The 14,038-nt window shown below is 51.0% G+C and overlaps 1 protein-coding gene across 5 annotated transcripts in view; it reads right to left on the minus strand.

Moving 5' to 3' along the window:
• SLC43A2 (solute carrier family 43 member 2) overlaps positions 1 to 14,038 on the minus strand; it is a 45,313-nt gene that overhangs the window by 10,197 nt on the left and 21,078 nt on the right. For all 5 annotated transcript variants that reach the window (XM_024979971.2, XM_059877947.1, XM_024979970.2 and 2 more), the window contains 6 exon segments: positions 8,017 to 8,109; positions 6,428 to 6,561; positions 6,142 to 6,344; positions 5,612 to 5,758; positions 2,693 to 2,831; positions 467 to 596 (listed from right to left, as the gene is read on the minus strand). In XM_024979971.2, coding sequence (XP_024835739.1) covers positions 467 to 596; positions 2,693 to 2,831; positions 5,612 to 5,758; positions 6,142 to 6,344; positions 6,428 to 6,561; positions 8,017 to 8,109 — 846 coding nt within the window.

Raw genomic sequence — 14,038 nt, forward strand, 5'->3', positions numbered from 1 at the left:
CCTAAAGGAAATCAACCCTGAATATTCATTGGAAGGACTGATGCTGAAGCTGAAGCTCCAATACCTTGGCCACCTGATGCCAAGAACCGACTCATTAGAAAAGACCCTGATGCTGAGAAAGATTGAGGGCAGGAGAAGGGGGCGACAGAGGATGAGATGGTTGCATGATATCACCAACTCAACGGACATGAGTTTAAGCAAACTCTGGGAGATAATGAAGGACAGGGAAGCCTGGTGTGCTGCAATCCATGGGGTCACAGAGAGTCGGACATGACTTAGCAACTGAACAACTCAGCGTTGCACACAGAGCCTGGGAGATAGAAGGCCCTTGGTAAACCAGGGTGGGCTGGTTGATTGGTTTGGCTGGTTGGATTAAATGAATAAAAAGTCACTGTTCTCTTTGCTAATGGCTCCCCCATGAGACATCAGGCCCTCTCTCACTCATCATCCCATCCCCCACACCCACCTGGAGCGGCAGGTTGGGAATGAGGCAGGTCACCCCGAAACCCACGAGCAGCAGGTTGGTGAAGGCGAAGGCCCGCGTGGCATTGGTGATCTTCTGGATCTGCCGGTCCCGCTTCTTCTTCTTCTCACCTCTGTGGGGACACAGGGCGTGGAACACAGGAGCTGGGGTGGGGGGGGGCATGGGGGCATGGGGCCCTCTGGGGTGGGGAAGGGGGCCCCTGGGGTGGGGGCCCCTGGAGAATAGACTCTCCTAGGAAGTCAGGCCCGGGGAGTCACAGCTTGTGGACAATGCAAGACTTGGACACCACCGCCAAGTGAGTGCTAGCTGGGGACTGTGGGGGATAGACCATCACGAGGGACACTCCCCACGGCCCTCTGAACTGAGCACAGAGTGTGAACCTTAGTGGAGAGGTTGGACACGAGAAGATGGGCATCAGTACCCTGCATTGGAAGGACTGATGTTGAAGCTGAAACTCTAACACTTTGGCCACCTAATGCAAAGAGCTGACTCATTTGACAAAATCCTGATGCTGGGAAAGATTGAAGGCAGGAGGAGAAGGGGATGACAGAGGATGAGATGGTTGGATGGCATCACCGACTCAATGGACATGAGTTTGGGCAAACTCTGGGAGTTGGTGATGGACAGAGAGGTCTGGTGTGCTGTAGTCCATGGGGTCGCAAAGAGTCGGACATGACTGAGTGACTGAACTGAACTGAACCCTGCACTATTTCAATGAAGACTGAGGTCAGATCCCCAGTGATGGGGAGGGAGGAGGAGGAGGCACCCAGGTCAGGATGTGGCAAAGCCTCCTTCACTGTTGGCTCCAGCTTCACCCAAATCCTGCAGGGAGCTGATGCTAAGCCAGAGAATAAGCCAAATAAGGGAGCAAGTGGGTTTCCCCTTGCAGGGCAGGAAGGAGTGAAGAAGAAATGAGCATGTGGCAGATGGAACTGGAATGGGCACCAACTGCTTTCCAGCTGTAGGACCTGACCTAGATAACAGAGCATCTCTGTAATTATCTCCCTGTGAATTCACTACTACTGATTCGAGTCTCACCACCCACAGGGATGCCCCACGGACAATCGCACGACATCCAAGGGCTCAGAGATATGCAGGGAGGCCCAGGCCCACCACTTTCTCCTTGTGTGACCTCAGGCAAGCCACTCCAACGCCTAGTTTCAATTCCCTCATCTGTAAAATGGGTATAACTCATCAAGGTGTTGGGAGGCTTCCCTGAGAGATTGTGTATTAAGTGCTTGGCACGGGGCCCGATACAATCAAGAGTAGCTTATTAAGGTGGAGTCAGAGAAGACAGCATTTAACTCATCCTCTGATCTTACAGCCCAACCCTTCTATAAAGAAACTCCAGTTTCTCGTTTAATTCTCACAGTCATGAACAAAAATCTATTAACATGTCTTAAGTTTATACCTGTTTACAACTCACACCCAGTGAAGGAGGCTTTGCAGGCAAACGGAACCGCTCTAAGGCTCTCTGCCCTTGTGCTAATCGTGCTGAGGATCTGTGTGTGGTCCTAAAGGCGGGTGTTTGATAGTTACTAGTCTGCTTTCTCTGGAGAAGGAAATGGCAACCCACTCCAGTGTTGTTGCCTGGAGAATCCCAGGGACGGGGGAGCCTGGTGGGCTGCAGTCTATGGGGTCGTACAGAGTTGGACACGACTGAAGCGACTTAGCAGCAGCAGCAGTCTGCTTTCTTGGAGAAGGCAATGGCACCCCACTCCAGTACTCTTGCCTGGAAAATCCCATGGATGGAGGAGCCTGGTGGGCTGCAGTCCATGGGGTCACTAAGAGTCGGACACGACTGAGCGACTTCACTTTCACTTTTCCCTTTCATGCATTGGAGAAGGAAATGGCAACCCACTCCAGTGTTCTTGCCTGGAGAATCCCAGGGACGGGGGAGCCTGGTGGGCTGCCGTCTATAGGGTCACACAGAGTTAGACATGACTGAAGCGACTTAGCAGCAGCAGTCTACTTTCTCTCCTCTCTTCTAGCTTGGTGCTTCCCAAACTTTTATATACAAAAGACTGTTCCAGATAGAAGTGACAGACCAGTATGTGTGCTGAGCCAAGCGAGGGCCAAGAGTGGCTTTGAGCATGGCCCCTTCTCGCCTCTCCTGCTGACTTTACACCTGCCCCATCCACCCCGGAGCCGCCTAACACCCGCCTGCTCCCTCTGGGGACACGAGGCACACGGGTTCGGCCTACGCACGGGTTGGCGTCTTTCTCCTCGGGCTCCTCGGAGGCATCCTCACACTCCTTCAGCCTCCAATCCATGATGTAGCCAATGACGGGGGCGGTGAGCAGGCAGAGTAGCTGGAGCACCCCGAAGATGGAGGTGTAGAGGCTCACTGAGGAGACAGAAGGGCTGGGTCACAGAGCGGGGCTGGGGGGCTGCCCGCTGAGGCCTGGGGAGGGGGCTGGGCAGAGTCTGTGATGCCACAAGCCCTTCTGGGTTTTTTTTTCCCCAGAACCCCCCCCACCCAATCCCTATCACCGTGAGTCATGATGGGAGACAACCTCTGAAATCAAAGTCTAAGCAAGGGGCAGGACACCCTACTCTTTCCTCCGAATCCCTTGCCTATTTCCAAGAAACAGCTACCAAAGTCCAGTACGTCACAGTGACCTTCCCCAGAGCTCCAGGAGGTCTCTGTGACTCTGGGAACCACAAGATTACCGAGGCCCAGGACGGAGCGAGGTTTTGTGTGTCAACAGCCTCGTGTATCAGTGTCCTGCCCCTCAAAACACACCGAGAAGGCCCCACTCACAGGGGCCCCGACGTAAGGGCTCCGGCCTTTAGAGAGCCTTAAAGTCATGATGAGATTTCTCAGAAGCTGAAGGCTGGCTGCGCCACCCCCGCCCCCACTTCAGTTCTGGCTGAGGGGGACGTGCGGAGTGCAGGGGGCCGTCTGGAGTTCAAGGACAGGTGCTTCTCAGTCGGGCAGGCTCTGGCCAGGAGCGGACGTCCTGTGTTCCCTGACGACCCCCTCCCCCCCCCAGACCCCACGGACTTACCGGTAGCCATCACTGCACCGAGACAGCAAAAGTGGCAAAGCAGAGAGGAGTGGGGTTAGCAGCAGAAATGTCAAAGGCTGTTACAGAGAGAGGGCTGTGGGGGTGGCGCGCTCTGGGCCCAGCACCCACATCACTTCCCACGGAGCCCTGACTCTCAGAGTGCCCCGCACGGGTATCTGATGACGGTTTCCTGCCTGCTGGGGCCTCGGTCATGTGCGGCTGGGGCCTCATCACAGACGGGCTGTGAATCAGGCCTGTGGCACTTGTGGGGGGACCATGACGGGGAAGTGGCCAAGAATCCACCCCACACCCAGCCTGAGTGTCTGACCAGCCAGTGCTGCCAGCCCCCTGATCCTGACGTCCAGATGTCCGTGTGTTCGTGTGTGTGTATGTGTGTGTGTGTGAGCTCTCAGGCACAAGTACTCAGAGGAGCAGGATGGGGAAAACCAATGCCCTGTCAGCTGTGGACCGAATTTCCTGGCCCAACTTCCTCTACTTCTTAAAACTGACTTTTGAAAGAGGGAAACAGAAGCGGGAAAAAAAATGCCTCTTGGGCAGCAAAAGATTTCTCAGAGAAAGCAAAAGAGAAGGCCATGACTCAGCAGCAGCAGGGAGATTTGCCTTCCAAGGGCCAGTAAGGGCCTTTTCTCTATACTCATCAGGGTCTCTGCCTGTCTGGGCCTCAGGGTATGTAATAAAGGGCCTTTAGACAGGCTAAATCAGCTCTCCCCAAAGTACGGTGGACAGATTTTAATGAATGTTACGTAATAAAAGGGTTCCTGCGGTTGAAATTTAGGGGAATATCATTGAATGAAATGAAGCTAAACAGGTTATTTTTCCCCCCCACATCTTCGTGTTTGCTGTGAATTTCTGCAAGGGCACATAATGGGGTTTTTCCATGTTGCTTCACGTCCGAACACCCATTTTCAGAATAGAGCCTGCATTATGTGTGTCCGTTAGTCTCCTTCCCCTTTTCTTATAGCTGAGTTTCTTATCCTCTTTAAAAACATACAGGACTTCCCTGGTGGTTCAGTGGTAATGAATCCGTCTGCCAACGCAGGGCAAAAGGGTTTGAACCCTGGCCAGGGAAGATTCCACATGCCACAGGGCAATGAAGTCCATGTGCCACAACCATGGAGTCTGCGCTCTAGAGGCCATGCTCCACAGCAAGAGAAACCACCACAGTGAGAAGCTCCCGCACTGCAGGGAAGAGGAGCCACCGCTGGCCGCAGCTAGAGAAAAACCCTCACGCAGCAACGGAGTCCCAGTGCAGCCAAGAATAAATTTAAAAAGAAAAACAACAACAACAACAACTAAAACCCTTACATTGCCTGGCATATCTTCCCGTGGAGAAAAACAATTAAACCAACTCCAAAAGCTGCACACCAATGAGACTGCCAATAAAAAGGATTTACCCAATGTGTTTGTCCTGATTTCGGATGACTAAAGCTGACTCAGCTCAGGCCCTGAGGAAGTACGGACTTTCTTTGCAGAATCAAAACCTCTAATCAGCTTGTGTGTTCTTTTGGAAAAGTGGGCAGGTGGGTTATCAGTTCTGTTTACCAGAAGTAACAAGCCCGGACCGGATCACATAAGAGGAAGAAGGCTCCACCTGGCCTCGCTTCCCAGTTCAGGACACAGCTCCCAGGAGACCCCGTGTTCAGCCGCAGTGGCCCGGCCCCCACCCCAGCCTCTCCACGTGCTACCCCTGCGGTTTCCCAGAGGATTCTTGGCGCTAGGTTTGACGGATTGTCTTTCAACAAGCTCTCAGGTGGAGTACAGTGTTCTGTGCAGCGTCTTCTCTTATAAACACACACGTCAACCGTCCCCCTCAGGCAACGAAAAACACACCCCACACCCCAAACACACAGTTATTTCAGTCCTCTCCTCCCTCCTAAACCGGGAAACTCTGGCGGGGACGAGAAAGAACAGTTGGGCCCGGCTGTGATGAAATGGCTCTGACGCACCATCAGGCCCTTGGATTCTGCCATCTCACCGCCCCGCTGACCCAGCCTAGCCCCACACCCTCCGGCTGGCCAGGTGGTGGACTTGACCTCAGGCGGCCAGAAGTGACCACCGCGCGTGGGCAGTGCCCCAGGGCTTGGAAGCCACCTACCTACGGCCTGGTCGCCGCTGACCAGGAACTGAAGGATGTTGTTCATGGCGCCCATGTAGAAGATGAGGCGCAGCTGTGTGACGCACATGGTGACCAGGCTGAGCAGCAGGATGGGGCTGAACACGCTGTGCATGAACGAGGGGGCCGCTGCGGGGAGAACCGGGGGCTCAGGGAGAACCAGGTGGCCCACGGCCCACCTACCATCCAGGGCACATGTGGGGCTGGGAGGCCCCCGTCACCACACACCAGATGAGGTAGACGGCTGGGTGCAGGAGTGGGGTCACCCAGCTGTACAAAACAAGCTGGGTGAACCTCACCCTCTCTGAGCTTAGTCTATAAGGCAGGGTGGGTGGTACTGCCTGACCTTGCGGGATGATGTGGGGATGAAGGGAGGTGGTACCCACAGAGCCCTCAGGGGGTGCTGGACCCCATCGGGGTCCCCATCTGGACTGGATGCCCCCTCCTTGTCACTGGGCTGTTGATGGCTCAGGGCAGGCTTGGGAGGTGAGGGGCCACATGCGGGTGGGTACCTGTGGCATCAGGCTGGCACTTGACCTCCAGGTCGACGGTGGACAGGCACAGCTTGTGGCCCTCCTGCAGGGCCGCCTGCTCCTTGGCGCTCCGCATGGAGCTGCCCACGCTGAGGCGGCGCCCCACTGTGGTCACCTGCTTGTAGAACTGCTTCCCTGTGATCTTGTGGTCGAAGCCCAGCCAGCTGAACTTGATCTTCACCCTGGAGGCCACAGGAGAGTGTCTGTCACGCTGCCCACGCCCCTGGCCGGTGTGGGAGTGGGGGCAGGCTGCAGGTCCACTTACGTGTAGTCCATGTCCTCTGGCCCCGGGAAGGGCTCCAAGGGCCAATTAAAGAAGCAGTTGAGGAAAACCAGCCCGGAGCAGCCAGCCCAGACCACGAGGATAACAATGAAGGAGGCACCAAAGTCATAGATGACCTGAGAGGCGCAAGGGGACAGGGGTCGGAGTCAGGGTGGGGCAGAGTTAGCAGAGAAAAGCCGGAGTGGGCAGGGGGCACCCGGCAGTCCTGGTCTGCCTGTGCTGAGCTTTGAGGTGAGGACATGGCCCCTCAGGCTGGATGTTTGGTCACCAGGCACCAGGCATTTCAATCATCTCTGCTCGCCCTGGACCAAATGCCTGCAGTTTGGACCAAACGCCTGCAGCTTGGACCAAACGTCACCTCCTTGGAGAGGCCTCCCCCAGCTGCCCATCATAGCACCGGCTCACAGTGAACAGCCCTGGCTGAGATTTTTTGACTTATGATTCATTTCCTCATCCATCATTAGTCCAGCTCTCTGAAGATAGGAATCCCTAGACTTGTCCACTGATGTTTCTCTAGCACCTTGAAGTGTATACATGGTAGGTGCCAAAAAAATACTCGAGGAATGAACAGTTGAATGTCTCACTTTGCTCTTCTGTGAAATGGGTGTGACACTGGCATGTACCTTCTTGGTGCTGAGGTGCGGTTCAGCGGGTGTGACCCCAGTAGAGGGCCCAGTACAGGGCCTGGTTGGTGGGAAGACTGCCAGACTGTTATTGCCAATTTTGCCATTTATTTCCAGCCCAAGGGTCCCCAGGGCAGTGGCAGACAGCTGCCCAGCTCCCCAGGGAGGGGACCAGCAGTCGGACACTGAGACAAGGAGGAGGAGGAACCTGAGGGCTCCTCCACACTCCAGGAACTTGAGGATTTCTAACATCCAGGGACGGTGGCCCTAGCTTCTCCGGACAGCTCAATGCCCAGGTGGCCGGCCCGTTGTCTATGACTCCTCCTCCTGCTCTGCGGCCTCTTCCCCTGGGACCTCAGTAAAGGGGATTTATTGGAGCTGGGGCCACCACAGAGAAAAGCTGGTTCTGAAGCCCTTTCAGGAACAACAGGATTTAGAGCAGGAACCAAGACTGATGAGCAGTGAGGTGCTTGCTTCATCCTGACCCCATGTGACTTCCACGGGCTCAGAATCCTGCCTGGGAGGGAAACAGCTGAACCAACTTGGCTGTGAGCAGCGCTCTGGCAGTAGGGAGCAACAGCCCAATGACAACAGATCTGGGGGAGGGGTGGGGGGTAGGGAGAGGGGACTGGAGCTGGATTCAGGATGGGGGACATTCTCTCACTCCCTCTCTTTCCCCCCAGCCCTGAAATTCAAAGGCAGCCTGCAGTCACACCCTGCAGAGATATGCTTGACTTCACCATCCCCACTCTCACGCCTCCACCCCACCCCACCCCACCCCACCCCACCCCTGCCCAGCAGGTCTCTTTTCTTACTCCCAGAGGTGCCCAGGTGCATCCTCCCAGGGGCGGGTGGGGGGAAGGGCAGGCCCCAGTGACTTCCCTCTTCAGGGAGGGCAGAAGGAGTCTCGGGAGAGGCCTCTGCTCAGACACCAGCACACACTCTCACCTTGACTCCTGGGAAGGTGACCGCCGAGGAGGCATAGGATCCAATCATCAGGGCAATAAATGTGGACCGAAGGTCACCAAACATGTTGGGTAGCTGAAAGACAAGAAGCAAGGCAAACTTCTGCTGAAAGAGGGACAGACAGGGAGGATGAAGGAGGAAGGGAAGAGAGCATGACGGCATCCTCGGGCACCTCGTCTTATCTGCTCTCCTCCCTGTGTAATTCACGAGGCATCAGTCCAGGGATAATCACTGCTAATTGCGCGTTTTTTCTTCCCGGACTGAGGGTGATAAAGGAAGAAGCGGAGAGTAATGCAGAATTCAGACTCTGCACGTGCAGACAGGACTTCCTGGCTGGCAAGCGACCCTCCTCTCTGCTCTGGCATAGGCTAGGGCCTTCGGTCTCTGCAGGGTTACAAGGAGATGCCAGTGAGTAAGGCAACCCTCAAAGGGAACAAGTCTGTTAAAAATAAGAATCTATTTGAGGATGCAAGCCTAATTTTATAAATAAAAATATCAGTATTCCAGAACGACCAGATGTCAGCAAAAGCTGCTTTTGATTTTGAGAAGAGTAGGTCTCTGGAAGGTGCCAATCAGAATTCTACAGTCTCTGGGGTAGATGAGGAGGCTGGCCTGGGAGTCCTGCTTCTCATTTTCTAGGTTCAAGGAGGGCTTTCTCTTCCCACCTGGAAAGATCAATGGCAAGAAAAGCTCAGGCTTTCTTCCCCATGAGGCCACTCTTCCCATCTCACAGGAGCTTGTTTTGGGCCCATTCGACATGACTGCGAAGCTAAAACCCTCAGTGGATTCCATACAAATTCAGGCATGGTAAACTATGACAACGAGGTCGTGGATTCAGACTGGCATGGGGTGAAGCGCATCCTCCCCTAACTGCAGCCTTCCGTGCGCTCGCTAACCTCAGGAGAGCTCACACCACTTGCTCTGAAGGTTCTCCATCCACACCCACACAGTCCCTGGCATTGAGACTCGCTCTCTGGATCTGCGAACCTGTTTTATTGAACTCAGGCTGCTTATATGGACCTAAACTACGTCTCCCTCTGCCAAGATGTCTGGAATCGTTTTGGGGTTTTATCAAAATGCACCACGTGATGGCTGCCTGCAAGTTAATCCGTTTGCTGAACACAAGCAGTGTGAATGTATTTACCTACCTGCCCCTCATCATTTCTGCCTGTTTTGACCACAATTAAAAATGAAAAAGGGACATCATACAAGTGAAAAATGTTTGTGCTTCAAAGGACGCCATCAAGAAAATGAAAATATGATGAGACGAAGAGAGAAAATTTTTATGAATCACGTATTGGATAGGGCACTCCTATCTGCAATATATAAATAACTCTGACAACTCAGTAATAATAAAAAAAATAATCATTTTTAAAATGGGCAAACAGACATTTCTGAATAGACGTTTCTCCAAAGAAGATACACAAATAGCCAATACCGTTATGAAAAGATACTCAGTATCATTAGTCATAGGGAAATGCAAATCAAACCACAATAAGCTGCTGCTTCATACCCCCTGTGCATGCTAAGTGGCTACAATAATAATTTTTTTAAAAAGAAAATAGAACACAACAAATGCTGGTGCTGATATAGAGTAGTTGGAACCCTCCTACCCGACTGGTGAGAACCGAAAATGGTGCAGTCACTTTGCAAAACAGTCTGGAAGCTCCTCATTTAAACACAAAGCTACCATGTGACCCAGACACTTCACTCCTAGGTATATACACAAGACGAATACAAACGTATGTTCACACAAAAACATGTAGGTACATGAGTGTTTACAGCAGCATTCTTTATAATATACAAAAAGTGGGAACAACCTTCACGCCCATCAATGGATGACTAGATAAGCAAACTGTGGGATATGCACACAAGGGAATATTACACAGCCACAGAAAGGAATGAAGAGCTGATACATGTTACAACACGAATCAACTCTGCAAAATTATGCCGAGTGAAAGACACCAGTCACAGAAGACCACGTAACTGTATGATTCCATTCATGTGAAATGTCCGGAACAGGCAAATCCCTAGAGACAGAGACTAGACGAGGGGCTGTCTAGGGCTGGGGTAGAAGAACCTGGGAGGGACAGGGAGGAAATGCTAATGGTCCAGAATTGTGATTGGGGTGATATGATTAATTCTGGTGATGACCGTGTAACTCTATAAATACACTAAAATCCATTGACTTATATAGTTTAGGTGAATTGTATGGTATGTAGATTATGTCTCAGTGTCATTGTTAAAGAAAAAAAAAAACATGAATAAGAGACTTGAGATGTTTTGGGATCCCAGGATTAAAAAGGAACATGAATAAATCCATAGTGTGTGGCCAACAAAGCCATCTTGTGGCATCAGGCCAGGGTGCCCTCAACAGCTTTGCCACACACACAGAGTTCTTCCTCCAGCCCCCTCTGCGCACTCAGGCTTCTCAGAGAGGGTCGGAGGGAGACAAGAAGCATGTGGAAACTTCCCCAGCAGGAGACAGAGGAAAGGTGACATGCTCATGGCCACCCAGGCACACCTAGGTGAGCCCGAAAGGCACCCAATTTCACTGTGCACACCTGCCTCCCAGATATGCTGCGGTTCAGAGGACACCCTCAGATCCTGGGCTCACGTATTTCGGCTGTGCCTCACTGGCTATTCCACCAAGGCAGCTTCAGGCATCTCCAGGCCCATATCTGCCCCAGGGAGAATCCAAAGATTAGCTTTGCTTGTATGGAAGAAGGAAACTGTTCCAGCCTGGAAGGCATGTGAAGAAAGAAGGGATCAAAGATGGCTTAGAGGGATTTCCCTGTCAGTCCAGTGGTTAAGACTCTGTGCTTTCAATGCAGGGGGCATGGGTTTGATCCCTGATAGGGGAATTAAGATCCCACATGCAGGGCAGTATGGCCAAAGAAACAAAGCACAAAACAACAGCAACAACAAAAAAGAGGGCTTAGAACCCAATCAGAAAAGCAGATGGAAGACAAAAGCCACTCAGCACAGTCAAGCCAGGAAACGCTTCTGCCATGGTAGTCACCTTTGGGTGCAAAGAGTGTTCCCAACTTTTTGACAGGGCAAGGGGATACTTCTGAAAAGCAGACAGCTTGCTTACCAGCCCTTTTTCTTCTACCCTAACCCAAGCTAGAGGCCAACAAAACCACAGAGCTTGGGGCTAGTGGGCAACTCTGACCTCATTTCCCGGAGTCTGCTCCCCAGACTGCGTCTGGGACGGGCAAGAATAGGAAGCTGGGAGAGGGTTCTGACTTTCCATCTGACCCTGGATGAGATCCTCACCCTCATGTCTGGACAAGGCCAGTAGCCTCCCAGCTGCCCTCCTGGCTTCTCTGCCTCTCCCTGCCTGGAACATTCTTTACAACACCCTGAAAATCCTCCCCCTCCTTAATATGTTCTTTTGGTAAGCATGTGGTATACACTCCCAGGGTATACAGAGCCTCAGGGCAAACCACACTATACAGCCTCCTCAGGAATGTGTACATCTTATCCTTTACCTTACAGTTATTTTTTGCTGGTTAGGAAAGCAACGCATGTTCATTGTAAAATATCTAGAACAAAGTACACATAAAAAATGAAATAAAAATTCCCCTTGGGGAAAAAAGAATTCCCCTGATATAGCCACATTATCATTTTGATGTAATTGCCTTCAATTATTTTCCTATAAATACCTATAAGTTTTAACCAAACTGGAATCAGATACTACATATTATTTTAAAAACTTCCTCTTTTTTTATTTTGTATATTATAAATACTTCCTGATTTATTCCTGTATTCATCTTCAACATAATTTGTAACACCTGTCTGGTATTTCCTTTTCTGAATGGTCTATAATTTATGCAACCATTTCTCTGATGTTCTCAGATCCTTTTCAATTTTTATCATAAATAACATTTTTTAATGGACATGCTTGAAGATAAACACATACGCAAATAGCTATTATTTCCTTAAGGTAAAAATTCCCCAAAGTAGAATCATTTGGCAAAAGGGAATCCACGTTTTTAAGTTTTTTTGTGATACTCTGTGACAAACTACCTTCCAAAAAACTTACACCAATTGGAATTGAAAAAACTTACATTTACTGATTGCTAATGACTTTGAACATTTTTTTCTACAGTTTTTAAAATCAGTTACATTCCTCATTTGTCCTTTCTTCCTAAGAAGATGTTAATTCATTCATATTAATTTGGTATAGGCTCTTTATATATTAAAGACCTTCCTAGTTTGTTCCTACCGTTAGGTATGTTTTCCCAGTTTGTCCTTTAATGTCATAGTTGATGATAGGGTTTTTCTGACCAATCTAAGTGGATTTCCCTGGTGGCTCAGACGGTAAAGCGTCTGCCCGCAATGCAGGAGACGTGGGTTCAATTCCTGGGTCAGGAAGATCCCCTGGAGAAGGAAATTGCTAATCCACTCCAGCACTCTTGCCTGGAAAATCCCATGGACGGAGGAGCCTGATAGGCTATAGTCCATGGGGTTGCAAAGAGTCGGACTGAGCCACTACTGTGTTCAAACGGGTAGTCAAAGTATTTCAGCTTTTCGTAGTAGCTGAAAGTATTTTAGCTTTCAGTAGTAGCTAGTAGCTCAGTCGTGTCCGACTCTTTGCGATCCCCTGGAGAAGGCAATGGCAAACCCACTTCAGTATTCTTGCTTGGGAAGTCCCATGAACAGAGAAGCCTGGCAGGCTGCAGTCAACAGGGTTGCAAAAGAATCGGACATGACTTAGAGACTAAACAACATTTGTGTCAGATGAAATTTCTCTGAAAACAGTGTCAAGGATGACCTTGACCAGTGAAAGCTAAAGCATAAACATCCTGGCAGTGGTCAGTGTGTGGTCACAAAACAGCAAACACAGGCGGAGTGAAGTTTACCCTGGGGGCACTAATTATTTTTCAAATGTTAACACTAATTGTGTTTTATCCTTTAAGCCACTTCCTTCCCTTCCTCCCAAAGCTGTCATGCCTGCTAGAGGAAATTTCCCCCATTTGCCCAGGAGCAGCTTGATCAGAGGATTTTTCCTTATTATTAAGTTATAATATATGACAGCATACACGGTTATGTTAATATATTAAATAATATAGTAGCATTGTTATTATAACAGAAACTATTATTATCCTAAAAACCCTCATAACATCCTTACCAAGAAAGCGTCACTCATTACCCTCACTTAATGGTTCCAAGACTTTAGGATTAGAAAAGTCAAGGGGACTTCCCTGGTGAGTCTGCCTGCCAATGCAGCGCTGTACAAGGGTTCGATCCCTGATTCAGGGAAAATCCCACATGCTGTGGGGCGACTAAGCCTGTGTGTGCCCCAACGACTGAGCCCTGTCCTAGAGACCATGTTCCACGACAGAAGAAGCCACTGCAAGCGTGGGCCCCGCGCGCCGCAACTAGACAAAGCCTGCACACAGCAACGAAGGCCCAGCGCCGCCAAAAATACAAAAGTTCTTTTAAAAAAAACAGTCAAGGGATCCCTAGGCTGGTAAGGGTCAAAACTAGAAGTCAAAGCACGTCAAGTTGACGTGCATAACCACTGGGCTACTCTGTCTCCTGGAAAACACACACGCGGCCCCTGAAGGGTCCACACTTGATTTGGAGGATCAAGGCAATTATCCTTACCTCTCATACCTCTCTCTGTTCCTTATTAACCACTCTGTTTGCTCTCCCCATTAGAGATTTCTTACATCTTTTCCGAAGCTCCTTTGAGGCCTACCTGCCTCCTCCCTCCCTGACCTCCCCCGGCCGACCTCCCCACAGTCCAGGGCAGCACTGTCAGGCTGCCCTTGGCTGCAGACTCTCCTTTCATCTTGTCTGGGTCTCCTCCCTCACTGGTCTCCACATCCCCCTCCTCCCTCCCTCCTTCTGCCTCTGCCTGACCTCAGCTGCACATAATGGCCACTCAGAAGCCCTGGTGATGGAGTGAATGATGGCTGAGGACTGAGCAGAGTGCCTAGTGCCGGCTGGAGGGCCGGGCGGAGGGGGAAGAACCGTGACTCCTGCCAAGTAG

Source organism: Bos taurus, chromosome 19 (assembly GCF_002263795.3).
Source record: "Bos taurus isolate L1 Dominette 01449 registration number 42190680 breed Hereford chromosome 19, ARS-UCD2.0, whole genome shotgun sequence".
Taxonomy (NCBI): Eukaryota; Metazoa; Chordata; class Mammalia; order Artiodactyla; family Bovidae; genus Bos; species Bos taurus.